At 40.4% G+C, this 16,481-nt stretch overlaps 1 protein-coding gene across 1 annotated transcript in view; it reads left to right on the top strand.

Moving 5' to 3' along the window:
* Phlpp1 (PH domain and leucine rich repeat protein phosphatase 1) overlaps positions 1 to 16,481 on the top strand; it is a 213,136-nt gene that overhangs the window by 164,793 nt on the left and 31,862 nt on the right. The window contains exons 11-12 of the mRNA XM_060371441.1: positions 10,337 to 10,537; positions 14,367 to 14,529. Coding sequence (XP_060227424.1) covers positions 10,337 to 10,537; positions 14,367 to 14,529 — 364 coding nt within the window. The remainder of the gene's footprint in view (positions 1 to 10,336; positions 10,538 to 14,366; positions 14,530 to 16,481) is intronic.

Below are 16,481 nucleotides of genomic sequence, written 5' to 3'. Positions count from 1 at the left end.
AAAACTGGAATCAATGTTTTTAAAGAAAAGGTGCCTAGATCCCAGGAGTGGTGGGAATCAGGTCTATTTTAATACTTGGTTGGAGTAGACTGAGGGATGCCCAAAGGTGGGAGCTGGGGGTGGGGACATCTATGTGCCAGTGAGGTTCATGGTATTTCTCTTGTGCTCATTAACTATCTATCTAGCATATTAGTCACACCGTAAACCATAAGTTTGAGTGACTCACACAGAATATGTACAAATATCAAAGGAACTAAAAGAGAACAGAAAATCAGAAGAGAATAATCAAATGACCATGACAACTGGTGCCTTTTGGCAAAGGCAGATATTTCTGGCATTTTGAAGAGCTGAGTTGCCCACTTTTTTTTTTTTTTTAAAGCAAGCTATCTTTGAAGTTTTGATGTTTTTAGGGTTGCGGTAGATTAAAACTGTTTCTAAAAGCATGTCTTTAGAATTCTCTAGAGAACTTGCAGATTCCTGGCATTTATCTTAGTTCTACTGACTTAGCTGTTAGAGCCAGAATGGACATGTTTAACAAGGGCAGTCTCACAATTATAGTATGCGAGGTCTCCCAAACACTGAAAGCTCAAGGTGACTGCAGGAGGCTCTGCTGACAAATAGATTTCCACAAAAGAAGACTCATCCACAGAAATTGTTTAGTGGCACATAGGACAGGGCATATATTTCATCTCCCGTGTCTCTCAAATATTTGTACATGGTGGCACTTTCGGGGATTTTTAGCATCAAAATCCACTGGCTAGTATGTCAAAGGAGAGAATCAGCCAGTGAGATTTAGAACACTACACAGAAGATTTCCAAGATTTTCCTTGAACCTGGGGAAGAAAAGGGTGAACGGCAGAGGATGGCCAACTACATGATTTTGAAAGGTGTCATATTTTGATGACTAATTCATAGGGCTAACTGGAATGGTCCAGGTGGCTTTAACTAGCACACGTACTAGTGCTCTCAGAGGCATTGCTGACATTTGTCACACATATACTAGTGCTCTCATGATAGATGAGCTGGAATTGTTTGCTCTGGTACTGGTCAGAAAAAAAGGTACCTGTTCTTAAGAAACCACAAAGATGCATTAGGATGGGAGGTGTGTACAACTGTGAATTCCAGACAGAACCCTTGTAGTTAGATTTTGAATTTATGCCTGACCCACTTAACCAAGAGTGACGGGGGTTGAAGATGAGCCTCTGAGCCTCTGAGAGTTACTGGACAGTTATGAAGCATATGCAGACTGTGAGCTGCTGACCTGGAGCAGCTGTGTAAGGAACGTTGCTCTTTTAGCTGCCGCTGACTGACAGGTTCTCTCATCTGAGCTCCAAAAGAGATAGATCGAAAAGAAAAAGAAGTAAGCTTCAGGTTTCAGCAAGCAGTCTCAAATTCCATTCCTCCCAGCTTACTCTCAGGCTTCATATCAAACCAAAACAGAATGAGACACTTAGCAGGAGAGCAGAGGGGAGCTGGCAGTCTGGACCCACAGTTAACATCTAAAACGTAGGCACAGTAAGTGCAGTGTAAAGGGTCAGTCACTGGGTTGGTGAAAGGGAAAGGAAGCAAAGCAGGAATGCAAAGGTCGAGAACAGAACATTGGAGGACGCACCATCCATGTGTTGTCATTCCAGACAAAATTGCTTAGCATAGCGCACGGTCCCAATGACTTAGAACCTCACAGGTAGGAGAGAGAGGCTCAGTGCTTAGGAGGGCGTACTGCCCCTGCAGAGGACCCAGGTTCACTCCCCAACATCCAGATTCTGCTTCTCACAGTTACCTATAACTCCAGCTCTGAGAGGTGTGATGCCTTCTAGCCTCCACAGGCACTGTACTCACATACAGCAAACCTGCACACATGTACACATAATTAAAAATCCTTCAAAGACTCTTGTAAATAACCAGATGTCATGAGCATAAACAGGGAAATGATGATCATATGGATAGTAACAGTGCCTAAGAAAAACAAAAGAACACACATCCTCCCTACGTTATTGTTAAGACAGCATTCCAAGCAAAATTAAATATACTCGTGAGCACTGGGGGATACAGAAGATAAAAAATTTGGAGGTTAAGCACAGAAACACAAACTCAAAGAGAGGTCATTGAACTCATTATAAATGAGCAGCATATTACCAGATGGAGGAAGGGTAATACTTCTAAATAAAAATTCAGAAAGAGGCTTAAAGAAAGCAGAGAAGTGAAAGTGAAATGAAGAAATAAAAGGGTTAGAGATGAACTAGGGGACATGAAAAACTGGCCCCAAAGAAACAGAATTTACATATTGAGAGCTTGAAGGAAAGTAGTGGGACAGAAAAAAAATTTACAAATATTTAAAGTCCAAGACATTTTTCTCATAAAAGTGTATTTGAAAAGAACTACTGTTTATGTACTTGGAAAAACTCAGTGATCAACTCTAAGATCTAATAGATTTAGATTCTGAAAAATAAAACCTATCATGGCTGTATTAAAAAGATAAAGGGACTTTAAAGAGCACATATTTAGATAGTTATCAGACTCCCCAAAAGTATTAATGCAAAGTAATAATGGAGCAACATGACGAAATTATGACCTAAGCTTTTTGTGTCAGTCAGTTTTCTTTTAAGAATAAACAAACTCAAATGTGAAAACTGAAAATGCAGTAGAGAAGAACTTCGAAGTTAGAGGTAAATTAACGTGAGCAGAAGAGAACGGAACGATTGGCATTACGTTTAGGTCCTTGGAGATGATGGTACAAACATTGAGCTGAACTGGCGTTTACAGTTGCAATCCCAAGAATTGTTTTTGGCAGGAAACTGGAGACCTTACAGTAGAAAATCGGTAAGTCAGTCAGTAAATGATCATATAAAAATTCAAAGGGACAGCCTGGGGAATGGCCAGTGGGAAAAGTGTTTGCCACACAAGCGTGAAGGCCTCCCGAGCGCTAGCCCCAAGGGCAGAAAGCCAGGAGTGGTGGCTCCTGCCTGTTCCCCAACTGCTGGGAGGCTCACAGGAAGATGTCTGGGGCTTGCCAGACAGGTAATTTAGCTGGATTAGTGAGCTCTTGCTTCAGTGAGAGACCCTGCCTAAAAAGCTAAGGAGAAAAGCACCCAGTTCAGCACTGACCTCATGTTTTCATGTGCACCCACACACACCATTTTCAGGTGTGTGTGGAATGATTTAGTAATGGGGTATAAGTACTAGGTAACTGTTGGGACGAAACCTCTTTCCTTTAAAAAATTATTCTATAGAAGAAAAATATGTGTCTGTGTGTAATCTCATAATGGCTAAGACCAGATATCGCACAGAAGTACTCACACAGGCACGCAGAAGCATATGCATACACACATCAGTGCATTTGATTGAATTAAACTCACCTCAAAAGTGAAAGTTACCCATGTTCATTAGATGATAGATTAATGAACAAAATGTTGTGTATGTTTTCATGAATTATGATGTGAAAAAGGTTTTCATTAAAAGATAGGCATTGCGGGTTACTTCATTGCCCTTACATGCAAACACCATAATTCACTTTTTAATGGGAAGCCATAGGGTTACTTCATTACTCTGTGTACATACACTGTAATTCTAAAAGCCACTTTTTAATAGAAACCCCTGGGGTGTTTCTGCTTAGGGCTGGTAACAGGACTAGGAAGCCTTCTATTTCCATTGCTATTATATAGGATATATTAGCCATGAAATTATGCAAAAATTAAGCGCAGGCATGAGACTTAGCAATAAAGAGCTAAGAGTTCTCTTTTTCATAAAACGTAATAGTATACCTGAACAATCTCGAGTTGGTAGTAGTCACTCATTCTAAACATTTCAGTTGGGTACAGTAACAGGATATAAAATTCATATCAGGGGGCTTCATACGTACAAGCAATAGCCAGTGAGAGTATGTTGATTGCAGAGTCCCATTTAAATGACATCAAGAAAGATTGGATGCTTAGGAATAAACTTACGAAATGTTCAAAGGTTATATGAAGAAAATATCAAAACACCCTGAAAAACACAGATGTAAAGCAGGATCGATTCTAGCACTAGAGCCGACAAAACACAAGATGAACTCAAAAGTATGTGAGAAAACATGCTGTCTCTGAGATGGTTTCAGTGATAAATGAGAGTAATGAACTATTCTCCATAGAATAAAATAAATGCCTGCAAGTCTTTATTTGCCCAAAGTTTTAAAAAAATGAGTAAATAAATAGGAAATTTCAGTTTAATTTCAAATTGCTAACTATAAGTAAAGAGAGGGTTAACATTATTGAACAAAATTGTTGAAAGCAAAAGATAGTAAATGAGTCAACAAGAGGGCTCGTCTGCTAAAGGCACTAAGGATGATGGCCTGAGCTGGTTCCTGGGTCCCACATGGTAAAAGGAGAGAGTCAATGCCTGCCAGTTGTTGTCTGACTTTACATACATAGGAGAAGATGAACAGAAAACACCAATGCATATAAAAATGGATAAATAAATTTAAAGTGAAAATATCATAAGGGAATATTAACAGTCTTAACTGATCTCCCTACAAATTTATTAGCTACAAGGCAGGAACGGGAGGTGGAAATTTAAGTGGTTATAATTGGTAAGACCGAGTAATCTGAGTTAAAGCTGACAGTAGTGTGACATTGGCTTTGTGTTTTTCCTAATACGCTGCACTGAAAATGGTACAACGTTTGGGCTCTCTTCAGGCAGAGAGAAAGACAGCAAGAGAGAGCTGCGTGGGTAGTGTGGGCTTTGAAAGCCTAAAGTCTCCACTTAGTGACACCTCCCCCAGCAACGCTGCATGTCCACACCCTTCCCAAGCAGTCCCATGCACTGAGGACCAAATATTCAAATATCTGAGCCTGTGAAGGCCACCGCAATTTTATGTGGCCTTATTCTATCGTTATTAAACCATGGAACAGCCCATATGAAGTAACATTCTACAAAGTAGTGATCCAGAACTCTTCAGAGGTATTAAAGTCATCTAAGACACAGACTAGTGAGAGGAAAATAGGAACACAGTATAGGAGAACACATGCTGGGCCTCATGAAGGACAGGTCAGATTTGGTCTGAAGGTGTATCTGCAGTACTGGATCAGTGTTAACTACTTAAGCCATTAAAATTAATTTTTTGAGTTTAGCAGCTTGTTAAATATGTATTGTTTTCCTGTGGGTTTATTTAAAGTTATATTGTCCAAGTCCTTAGGACTTCCAGATAACATTGATGTGAATTTGTAAGGTTGAGTGTCCTTTACCCTCATTCCTTACTCTTCTGTAGTAGAGTAACAACAAATAATTAACAACAAATAATTGTGATCATGTTTTCGAAATGCTTAGTGGGATATAACATGAGCATAGTGAATTGTAACTAACTTTTACGAATTAGAGCTGCCTTCAGAAGGCTGATGCAGGAGAATATATAGTTTGAAGTGAGACTGGGCTATCCAGTGAAACGCTGTCTCAGAAAGCCCACAATGGCATAAATCACTGTATATCACAGAGTAAGGCTAAGTGCTGTTGCATGAACTTGGAGTTACACGTCTGTATTACCTGTATAGGCTGGCCATGTATCCTAAGTAACCATCATCAAGTGTTGCAAAGGCCCTGAGGCTTTGTCAAAGTAGATGTTGAAAGATAAATAATAACAAGAAATGTAGTTTGTATTCTATAACACCTTAAAACATGGGCCACAGAAATAGCATTCTGCCTAAAAGTAGAATATTTTGTATTCTTGGCCATTGGATTAAAATAGAGAACAAGGCCTACAACCTATCCCAAATTTAGTCCAAATACGCACGGTATCTGGCATCCTGCCACAGGCTAAGTCTGTTGTGGCACCAAACCCTGCACTCCTCTACAGAGATAGGATGTCTGTAAATTTTTAGGATATCTGAGAACTTCTGGAAATCAAATAAAACAAGACAACCGAGAGCCAGGCAGATAGTGAGCCGAGGCAGAACGGTAGCTCCAGAGGCAGAAAGTGTCTTTCAGTCCTGCTGTGGCTTCCCAAGTGCTCTTGGGCAGGAACCATATCTGTGCATTTAGCTTTCTGCTAAGAAGAGGTGTTGAGCTGAGAGCTGTTTATTGATTATAGGGATTGAGTCTGATGTGTTGTGAACACAGTCTCCACACTGCTTCAGCAGATCCTGCTAGACCCCGGCAGCTTTGGAGAAAGGGGCTTTGCGGAAGGTTTTAGTATTGTTTCTTACATCTGGATTCTGTAGAGATGTGTTAGGAACAATGGTCTGTTGAGACTGACAGAATCCTGTCCGTGCCACTATCACTGTATGACCACCGCCAAGTGATCCACCTTTCTCGGCTTCGGTTTCCGTTTGCGTGAAACATGTGAGATCTTTAGGATAATGAGAACATCCAGGGAGATGGAAAATAGAGGCATATTCTGCTTTCTATAAAACAGCTTATAAATGAAAACACAGATAGCGTTTTATTGCCATTTCTTTAATTAGACAATTATGTCGTGAGGAGCTACATGGCTGAAAGATTTCTTAGCACATTAAACAGTTTTATGCTGATATTATAGAAATTGGTAAGGGGAAGTTTACGAATACTTAACACCATCATGTCTTGAGGAATGTAGGATAAAGACAGGGAGAGGGTTAATGCAGCTAGTCTTTTAGGCAGCTGCTCTACACTGGACAGTTTCGCACATTAAATTAGTTAGTTGTTCCTTCTGGAGGAAGAATGGCATCTAGATCATTAAATTTATTCAATTTGGCTCCTGGTAAAATATTCAAATTGAAGAAAGACTATTTTAAGAAAATGGCTATTGCATTTAATTTTCCTGAAATCGCGATAAAATAAAATTTGTGTTCGTCCACATGTTTAGCATTACCAGAATTGTGCTTTATGTGGGTCAAAACCATCCTTTGGCACTAACGCCCATAATTCCAACTATCTTAGCTTCATTTCTTAGAGGAGTGTGGTATGAGGTTTTTCTGACTCTTAATTTTCTGTGGAGAGTAGAGAGTACCATAAAAGCTGGCAATTTCAAGCCACCAATGAGAAGTCCTTGGAAATAATTTTCTTCCTCTTGTTCAGATGCAAGGGCTTTTAAAATCTTTTTTTGCAGCTTTATGGATAAGCAGTGATGTGTCAGTGTTTTTAAAACAACATTTTCCCTTTTCTGACCTAAAAATATGCAAATATTCATGAATTCATTCTCTCTTCAGTCTTTTCTGTGTCTTTAACTGCACATTTTGTAGAGAATTGTATTTTAATAGCTGTTAGATGGTTTCCCAATTGACACCGCTCCATGATATCTTAAAGGCAATAAAAATGCAATCCTTACATTTTAATTTATTCTAATTTTGTACAGAGGAAGTTTGTAACTGGAATATTTAAGTCAGCTTGTAGGAATGGAGCCTAAAAAATAAAGAATTCTAGCAAAAACTGTTTTTTTTTTCCAAGTTAAGACCAGTTTGAAAACTGAGTGAATGACCTTTTATTTTCTAGTCTGTAACGCACAGCTATAATTTCCTGTGATTTTTTTATGGTTTCTACAGCCCATTTCAACCCTTACCTACCCCCCCTTCTTCTTTAAATGTCAAAAGAATACATGTTCTTTTGATGGAAAATATTCTATTTGGGGGAAGTTGCTTTCCTCAGATGAGTAGTGGAGTGGGGTGTGTGTATAGGTGTGGGGTGTGTGTGCAGAATTGGAGTGTTAAATTAGAGTATGAGCACTGAGAGGAACAGTACCAGGAAGGGCTCCTGATAGAAAGCCTTTAAAATATTCCAAGAGAAAAATAACTGTATCCAACATTCTATATTCTTCTTTTTAAAATTTTTTTCCTCAACATATGCTAAGGAATCAATATCGAATGTTTAAACCAAGATGGATTTTAAAATACTTGAATACTGCTTTGATAATTTGATACAATGTGATCGATGTGCTCAACTTTTACCAGATCAGCTGTTACTTACCTACCCGTCCACCTTTGTGTTCTCATTCTCAGACTCTTCCTTCCTCCCTCTAATCTAAGGAGTCTAATTTGTGTTTCCCAAATAGTCTTGAAGGGGGCTGTCCTAGAGCGTGGGGACACATGGTTAAAAAAAACTTTTCATCTCCGGACGACTGTCAAATACCAGCATCCCCTCAGCTAGTGGTGGGACCTTATGCTCACCTGTCCCCTTTATGCTTGGATTGGTGTTTGGTTTTTTCTGGCTTGAGTTTGCAATGGCCTTGTGGGTGCTATCATTGCTGTTGTGAGAACTTATGTTCACCTGCCCTGTTTCAGCTGGAAAAAAAATGTTTTTTTTCTTTCTTTTTTTTTATTATTAATTACACTTTATTCACTTTCACTTTGTATCTCCCCATAAGCCCCTTCCTCCTCCCCTCCTGATCTCACCTTCCCATCCCCTTCTTCATGCATGCCCCTCCCCAAGTCCACTGATAAGGGAGGTCCTCCTCTCCTTCCTTCTGGTCTTAGTCTATCAGATCTCATCAGGAGTGGCTGCATTGTCATCTTCTGTGGCCTGGTAAGGCTACTCACCCCTCAGGGGGAGGTGATCAAAGAGCAGGCCAATCAGATTATGTCAGAGGCAGTCCTTCTTCCCATTACTAGGACACTAAACTGCCATGGGCTACATCTGTGTAGGGGTTCTAGGTTATCTCCATGCCTGGTACTTGGTTGGAGTATGAGTCTCAGGAAAGACCCCTGTGCTCAGATTTTTTGGTTCTGTTGCTCTCCTTGTGGAGTTCCTGTCCTCTCCAGATCTTACTATTTCCCACTTCTTTCATAAGATTCCATGCACTCTGCCCAACAGTTGGCCATAAGTCTCAGCATCTGCTTTGATAGTCTGCAGGTAGAGCCTTTCAGAGGCCCTCTGTGGCAGGTTTCTAGCTTGTTTCCTGTTTTCTTCTTCTTCTGATGTCCATCCTCTTTGCCTTTCAGGATGGGGATTGAGCGTTTTAGTCAGGGTCCTCTCGATTAGTTTCATTAGATGTACAGATTTTAGTGGGTTTATCCTGTATTGCATGTCTATATGAGTGAGTATATACCATTACAGACACCCACCACCTCTGACTCTTAGTCTTTCTGTCTCCTCATTCGTGATGCTCCCTGAGCCTGGATGATTGGGTGTGATTTGATGTCCTCTGTAGGGCTGGGTCTCTTGCAGTCGCTTTTCTCTGCATGTTGACTAGTTGTTAAACCAGAATGTTTTTGCACCATGAGAAAGGTGTCTGTCCTTATGCAGGTCTCTGTGGTGGGCAGGTGGAGTTGTCCACCACTTTGGCTGGTGACTCTGTGTGCTGAGCACAGCATGCCTTGCTGCTGCACATGCACACCTGCTATCTGAGTCCAGAACTGTGACATGCTCTGCTCACCTTGTCGATGCTGCCCCTTGGATAATATGGAACCTTATTGAGGCAAGGGTTCTCTCACTGTCCTCACTGCATTGATCTTGAGCCTGTGTTTCACAGTAAGTGGAAGGAAATGATTTGAGTTATCATAGGTATAAACCTGTTATTTGTATTTTACCATTGTTCACACCATCATCTGGTAACCATGGCAGCATATATTGTCTTGCCTGCTTGTTTGAGTATTAATCTTCCTGAAGTATACTGTAAGTATGGGAAAGTACATAGGAAAATCCTGAGGGTAGGACCTGGTGACCATCTAAGTAAACATACTTGTATAATCACACTCAGTCCAAGGAGATAGAAACATCTGACAACTTCTTGTATTGACTTCCTACGCACCCATGCACTGTAGCCACCTTGACAACTATTACCACACAGTGGTTTTGTCTGTCTTTGGCTTCCGTAGTGATGTAACCAAGCCAGCTGTGTCTGGCTGCTCTCACCACTGTTTTTGTGAGATTCAGCCATTGATTCATTGTTTGTAATTCTTCATTCCTGTTGCTAGCAGTAGTCCGTTATTTTGCTACAGAGTAGATTCCTTCAGATTGCTGTGAATATTTGACAGTAAAACGTGTACAAACATCATAATGAAAAGGAACACATCACCTCAGTTTTGTTGTGATCTAACTGAATTGTTTTGAGTATAAGTACTTCCTTATTTTAAAAAGAAGTGATTACTGCTTTCTTCCCTAAGTCAGATTATTAACCTTGCCTCTTCCATTCTCTACCAGCTAGAAAAAGAAGCATTTTGTGTGATCTTTGAATTTCAGTAAAAGGTGATTTTTTTTTTTCCGTGTTTAATTTCAGATTGCTGTTATGTTCACCATAGATTGTAGGCTGGGGATCCATACGCCTCCTGAATTGAATTCCCTGAAACCAATTCCTGTTTCTAAACCTAGCTCCTACCTTTGCCCGCTCTTGTAGCTTGTGGATTTGCTGAGGGAGCTCCAGCTTATTAATGAAGTTCCCTGCATTTTGCCCCTGCAGCCTGAGGTTCCTGAATGCATCTGCGAACCAACTGGAAACCCTGCCTCCAGCCACACTGTCTGAGGAAACGACCAGCATACTACAGGAGTTGTACTTGACAAACAACAGCCTCACGGATAAGTGTGTGCCCTTGTTAACAGGGCACCCACGGCTGAAGATCCTGCACATGGCCTACAACCGGCTTCAGAGCTTCCCAGCAAGGTAACAGAGGGTTGTAATGTGACGTTTTTACATACATGTTCACAGAAGGGGAGATGTCACAGCGGAAGCTCCAGCCCAAAGTGATGTCAAGTATGTTTGTTCTTCCTCCCTCATTTATAGTTCTCTTTTTTGCAAGCTGAAATCCACAAGTATTGCCTTAGAACAACTTTTTGTCTTTTGGGTTTTGGAGATAAGGTTTTTTTATATAGCCTTGCCTGTCCTAGAACTAGCTCTGTAGACCAGGCTGGCCTCTAACTCACAGAGAACCACCTGCCTTTGCTTCTTGAGTGGTGGGATTAAAGGTGTATATCACCGCCATGCAGAGACTTTCACTTTTTAAACAGGCTTTTCTTCTTAAAAATACTTGCACATACAGAAGGAGAAAGAGAGAGACAGAGACGACATAGAGCTTTCTAGAATATGACTCAGTAGTTGGAGGTTTGCTTCTCTTTCAAAAGACCCAAGTTTTGTTCTTAACACCCCAAATCTAGATCAAGCAACTATATCACCAGTTCTAGAGGACCTGACACCCTCTTCTGGACTTGCTAAATACCTACAAGCATGTACACACACACACACAGACACATACATATAAACAAGCAATAAATTTTAAAAATACATGTTATAGGATTCGGTTCATATTTAGCACTTAGTGCAGACTCCCCCGTCGAGGAGGTTGGTAATAGCAACTTTTGAGACCATTTGAACCTATTGATTTTTTATGTGGTATTGAGTAAAACTGCATGGGTAGTTTTTTATTTATTTTATGGTATTTTTTGAGCACTTAGTGAATATTACCTATAGTCAAATCATTTGTTCACCATTTGTGTATATGAAAGAACATGTTGGCATGTAAACCAGGAACCCATTTTTATTCATACCTGGCTTGGGATGACCCACTGGGTCCATTGCTCACACCACAATCATGAGGACCCCACTTCCAATCCCTGGAGTTCACATAAAAGCAGGCATGCCAACATATGACTGTAACCCCAGCTCTGGGAAGGCAGGCAGGCAGATGCTGCTCACTGTTTGGCCAGCTTTGCCAATCGCTGGGCTCCATGTTCAAGTGAGAAGGCCTACGAACTTTTTGCTTCCTTCATAGTAGACCACTAAACAAATGACTATCTTGAAAGTCAGAGTGGGGAGAAGTAGAAAAAGACATTCAGTGGCCTCCACGCACTACCACCCACATGTATACCACACACACACATACATACACACATACAAGGAAACTTGGATGGTGTAGCACAGGGTCAGAAAGCTGACATAGCATGCAGAAGACATGCTACATTTATACAAATTATGTTCTGCCACATGGCTCCTCACCTCTCCTTAGCACCTCAAAAAGGAGGAGGAAGGAAAGGAAAAAAAAAAAAAGACAAAAATATAGTGGTGACCTGTACTACCATAGAAATTGCTTGACATTGTAAAGGACTGCCCTAGGATAGTCTGATTGTTTGGTCTCGGAGCAGTAGCATTCTTTCTGCCTTCACAAAGCCCCATACACTGAGCTTGCCAAGAGGATTTACTCTACTTCCATTTCACTGACATTTATCTTACAAGTTAGGACTTGGGACACACACCTAGACATCAAAGGAGCAAACTACCCTCGTGGTATTCTGCTGGTCATTGCAGCTCAGCCTAGGCACCAAATCAAAATAATATTCTTTGTGCTGCCAGGGCTCCCTCCCAGTCTTTTGAAGAAAGAGGGGGATGCATTGACTTCAGACATGGCTTTGGTTTTTCATTCCCATCTCCCCATCATTTGATGTTGATGGTTAAACTGCTGCTTCTATGCATTTGTACTTTACCGTGGAATGCAAAGATAATGTTTGGGGAATGGGCACAGTCACTCTCATGTTTTTTAATTGACTAAAAATCTCTTTGGATGGTATCTGTTATCAACATTGGACACCAATTATCACCAGACTGTCTGGACCCACCAGCCATCCAAGTAATGACATGGAGACCTTTTATTAATATGAAAGCTTGGCCTTAACTTGGGCTTGTTCCCAACTAACTCGTATAACATAAATTAACCTGTTTGTACTAATTACGTTCTGTCACGTGGCTTGTTACCTCTCCTCAGCACCAGCACCTGTTTTTTTTTCTCCATGGCTGGCTGATGACTCCAGGAACGTGATTCTTTCCCAGCATTTCTATTTCTGCCAGAAGCCTATCCTCTTCTGCTTTTCTATGAGCCATTCAGCTCTTTATTAAACTAGTCTGAAGGTGATGGAGAAGATGTTCACTAACAATACCAAAGTTCTCAGCTCTGGGCTGGCACAGAGATCAATATTTGAATAATAGAAGGCACCTTTTACACAGTGCACAAGAGATTATCCCAGCCACCTGTGTGAAAAGTGATCATTGGCTCTGAGGCAATGCCTCCTTACCCATGCCAAGTGTTAATCACCAAGATGAAGTTTACAAAAGACTTTTATGTACTTGGAAAAAAAATAATCTAGCTATGATTTCTCTCTCATAGGGTCATGAGATGTAGCATCTCTCATACTCAAGACTGTCTCCCTCCCTCCAAATAGCCCACTAACCAGATGGTTGTGAGCATGCTCTAGCGGTCAAACGTTGCTAAGCTGCCTTCCTTCTGTGTTGAGTAATGAAAACTCTTTCTTACTCGGGCCTAATTTCCATATCTTCCTTTATTTTTCATGCCTCATTATTCATTGATTTCTTCATATATCTTTTAATATGTGAGGGACAACATATTAAAATACATATGATTTCCAAGTGTCATTAAATTAACTACCTCATGCTTCTATATTATTATTTGTAGTATAACCACATAGCCTGGTGGATGTGTTTTATGATATGAAAAGACATGATGTCATAAGAAAACTTACTGTTATATCTGAGGCATATGTTTATATCAAGACAAGAAAGAGATAATCTCTAACATTTGAGAGGTGACACAGCAGTAGTGTTTGTTGGTCCATTTTTTAAATGTGTTGGGACAGGGAGAAGCGTGAGTAGAAATAATGCCAGGGACTGTAAGCTCATGAGGGTTCCCACAGTCTTTGACCACTCTTTAGCAGGTGGGAAGTGGATCTGAGGGGTGAATGCTGTCTTGGTGAAGAACTTACGTCCTCCAGATTGACAGAAAAGGCATGCAACTCTGGTTCTTAAAGTGTTCCCTAGTTTAATGATTAAAATTACACATTTGGAAAAATATTCTTAAATAAAATGCTAAATTACATTAAAATGTCACTAAAGTAAGTTTGAGATGATCCATCTACATAAACGATGAATAAGACATGAAAGGAGTTCCTTTTGGAATTATCTTGAATGAAGGCTCTTCTAGAATGAGAAGAGACGAATTAGATGTCTTTCAACCTACCTTGCTCCTCACCACCACTTTGTAATCCACTATGGTTTGGGTGCTGGATCTGAGGACAAAAGCTCACCTAATAAGAGCTGTTGTACTGTCCTCTGCATCCTCTTGAGTATTCATCCCAACACAAAGAGTTATGCTCTCAGCCTAAGCTCAAAGCAGGCACGGTAATTAATGTTGGCTGTTGACGAGTTGAAGTAGGATTCCCACTGGAGTTCAGATTAAGCTGCATGGTACAAGAAATTCTGAGAGGAAAAGAACCTCCACTTTCTTTTTTGTCATCAGCTTAAAAGTTGCGCTTAAGTGTGTGTTCAGTAAAAGGAAAGGAAATGATTAAACGTTTCGCTTCTCAAAAGCAACAGTGAAAATTTTCTATAAAAATGACTATTATAAGTGATCCTTTAAAGTCATAAATTCCACTTTTTTCTCATTGCATTTGTACAGTTAATTGTTGATTCTCCCATCCATTTCTTTTAGTAAAATGGCAAAACTAGAGGAACTTGAAGAAATTGATATCAGTGGGAATAAATTGAAAGCCATCCCAACAACAATCATGAATTGCAGGCGCATGCATACAGTGATTGCTCACTCCAATTGCATCGAAGTGTTTCCTGAAGTGATGCAGCTCCCGGAAGTCAAGGTTTGTGGCTTTTCAGACTCTGTGGGGGCTGGGCTGTGGCGGCATTCCCTCAGGCTGACATGCTAGTAGGAGATTCCACACAACCTTGTCCCTGTTGAGTTTTTGTGCCTGGCTTAATGTCATGTAAGTCTCAGGTGCAGAGAATTTCGTTCTGGTGTGGGCTTTCTTATTTGTTTGCTTTCTTTTTAAATATCCTGTTGAAAATACAAATCGATACAGTGTGAAGCCCTAAGTTTCAGTATTTACATCGTAATTAGTGTTACCTGCTGCAGTAAAAGACCCTGACAAAAGTAGCTCACAGGAGAAAGGACTGACTTGAGCTCTCAGTCAGGGCAGCAGAGCTTGGAGCTAGCCACATTGCACTCACAGTCAGCAGAGAGAGGGATGAGTGCGTGCTTGGGCATAGCGTAGTCTCTATGTATGCAGTACAGGAGCCCCCCCACTCAGGAGGTAGGCCTGCTACAAGTCAGATGGGCCTTTCTATATCAGTTCTTTTAATCAAGGTAATCCTCACTGGTAATTCTAGATTCTGTCAAGTTGACAATTAACACTGACTATCATGACTTAGCACCCATAGGGTGAGAAGTGGGGGAATAGGAATAGACATTTACTTCTCAGATTTTTACTGTAGCCTACAAAATACGGTCTTTTATGATTTATTTTCCTTTTTTATTAATTTATTATTGATTACAGTTTATTTACTTTGTATCTCAGCTATAGACCCCTCCCTCATCCCTTCCAAATTCCACCCTCCCTCCCTCATATCCTCCCAAGTCCACTAGTAGAAAAGGTCCTCCTCCCCTTCCCTCTGACCCTAACATATCAGGTCTCATCAGGACTGGCTGCATTGTCTTCCTCTGTGGCCTGGCAAGACTGTTTCCCCATCAGGGAGAGGTGAACAAAGAGCCAGCCACTGAGTTCATATCATAGGCAGCCCCTGTTCCCCTTACTAGGGTACCCACTTGGACACTGAGCTGCCATGGGCTATATCTGTTCTAGGTTATCTGCATGCCAAAATATGGTCTTACTGAGTGAAAGCTAATCCTATCTTAGCTTTTTTTCCTTAAATTTCTGGATTCTAAAATCCGTACTTACTATTTCTGTTGAGTTCCTTTTTTTCTGCTATTTTCTATATAGCACACTTTATACCCCCCCCTTTAAAGTTTCGTTTTAGTGTGTGTGTGTGTGTGTGTGTGTGTATGTGTGTGTTGCTTCTTAAAAAGAAAATGTATTCTATGTGTACATGGTACCTGTGAAGGCCAGAAGAGGGCACTGGATCCCCTTGAAGTGGAAATTGTGAGCTGTCATCTGGATGCTGAGTACCAGATGCTGGTCCTCTGCAAGAGCAGTCAGTATCCTCAGCTGCTGAGCCATTTCTGCTGCCCTGAAACTCCCTTTTGCTTGCTTCTGGTACTGCTTTTAAATCAGTTTCCTTTAATTCCATTTTTGTATGCTGTATCATTTCCCATATTAATTTTTTTAGGAGGCAGGTGGCTGGAGTTTGAGTAAAAGCAAGTATTTTTTTTATGTGCCCAAATTGCTGTTGAAAAAAAGTTGTTTTTTTTTTTATAAGTCTAAATGGTATATTTACACATTTCAACTTTCTAAAAATAAATTCCTGGTTTCAAATGATTAATAAACCTGTGGAAGTCTTCACTGCAAAACAAAGCCTATAGCCTCTTTTAAAATTGTTTTATTGTTATTATTATGTATGTATGATACATACATATACAATAAATGTATTGGCATGTGTATACCATGGCATGCTGGAGATCAGAAGACAACCTGTGTGGAGTTGCTCTCTTGTTCTGCCTTCACATGGGTCCTAGAGACAAAATCAGGTCACCAAGCTTGCAGGGAAAGTAATTTCACTGAATAAGACACCTCTTCAGCTCGTAGACTATAGAGTCTATTTTTAGTACAGAAAGAATAGTTTTATTGTTGAGCCTAAT

This window comes from Meriones unguiculatus, chromosome 18 (genome assembly GCF_030254825.1).
Source record: "Meriones unguiculatus strain TT.TT164.6M chromosome 18, Bangor_MerUng_6.1, whole genome shotgun sequence".
Taxonomy (NCBI): Eukaryota; Metazoa; Chordata; class Mammalia; order Rodentia; family Muridae; genus Meriones; species Meriones unguiculatus.
The sequence above is the reverse complement of the archived record's forward strand: the minus strand, read 5'-3'. Positions and strand labels throughout refer to the sequence as shown.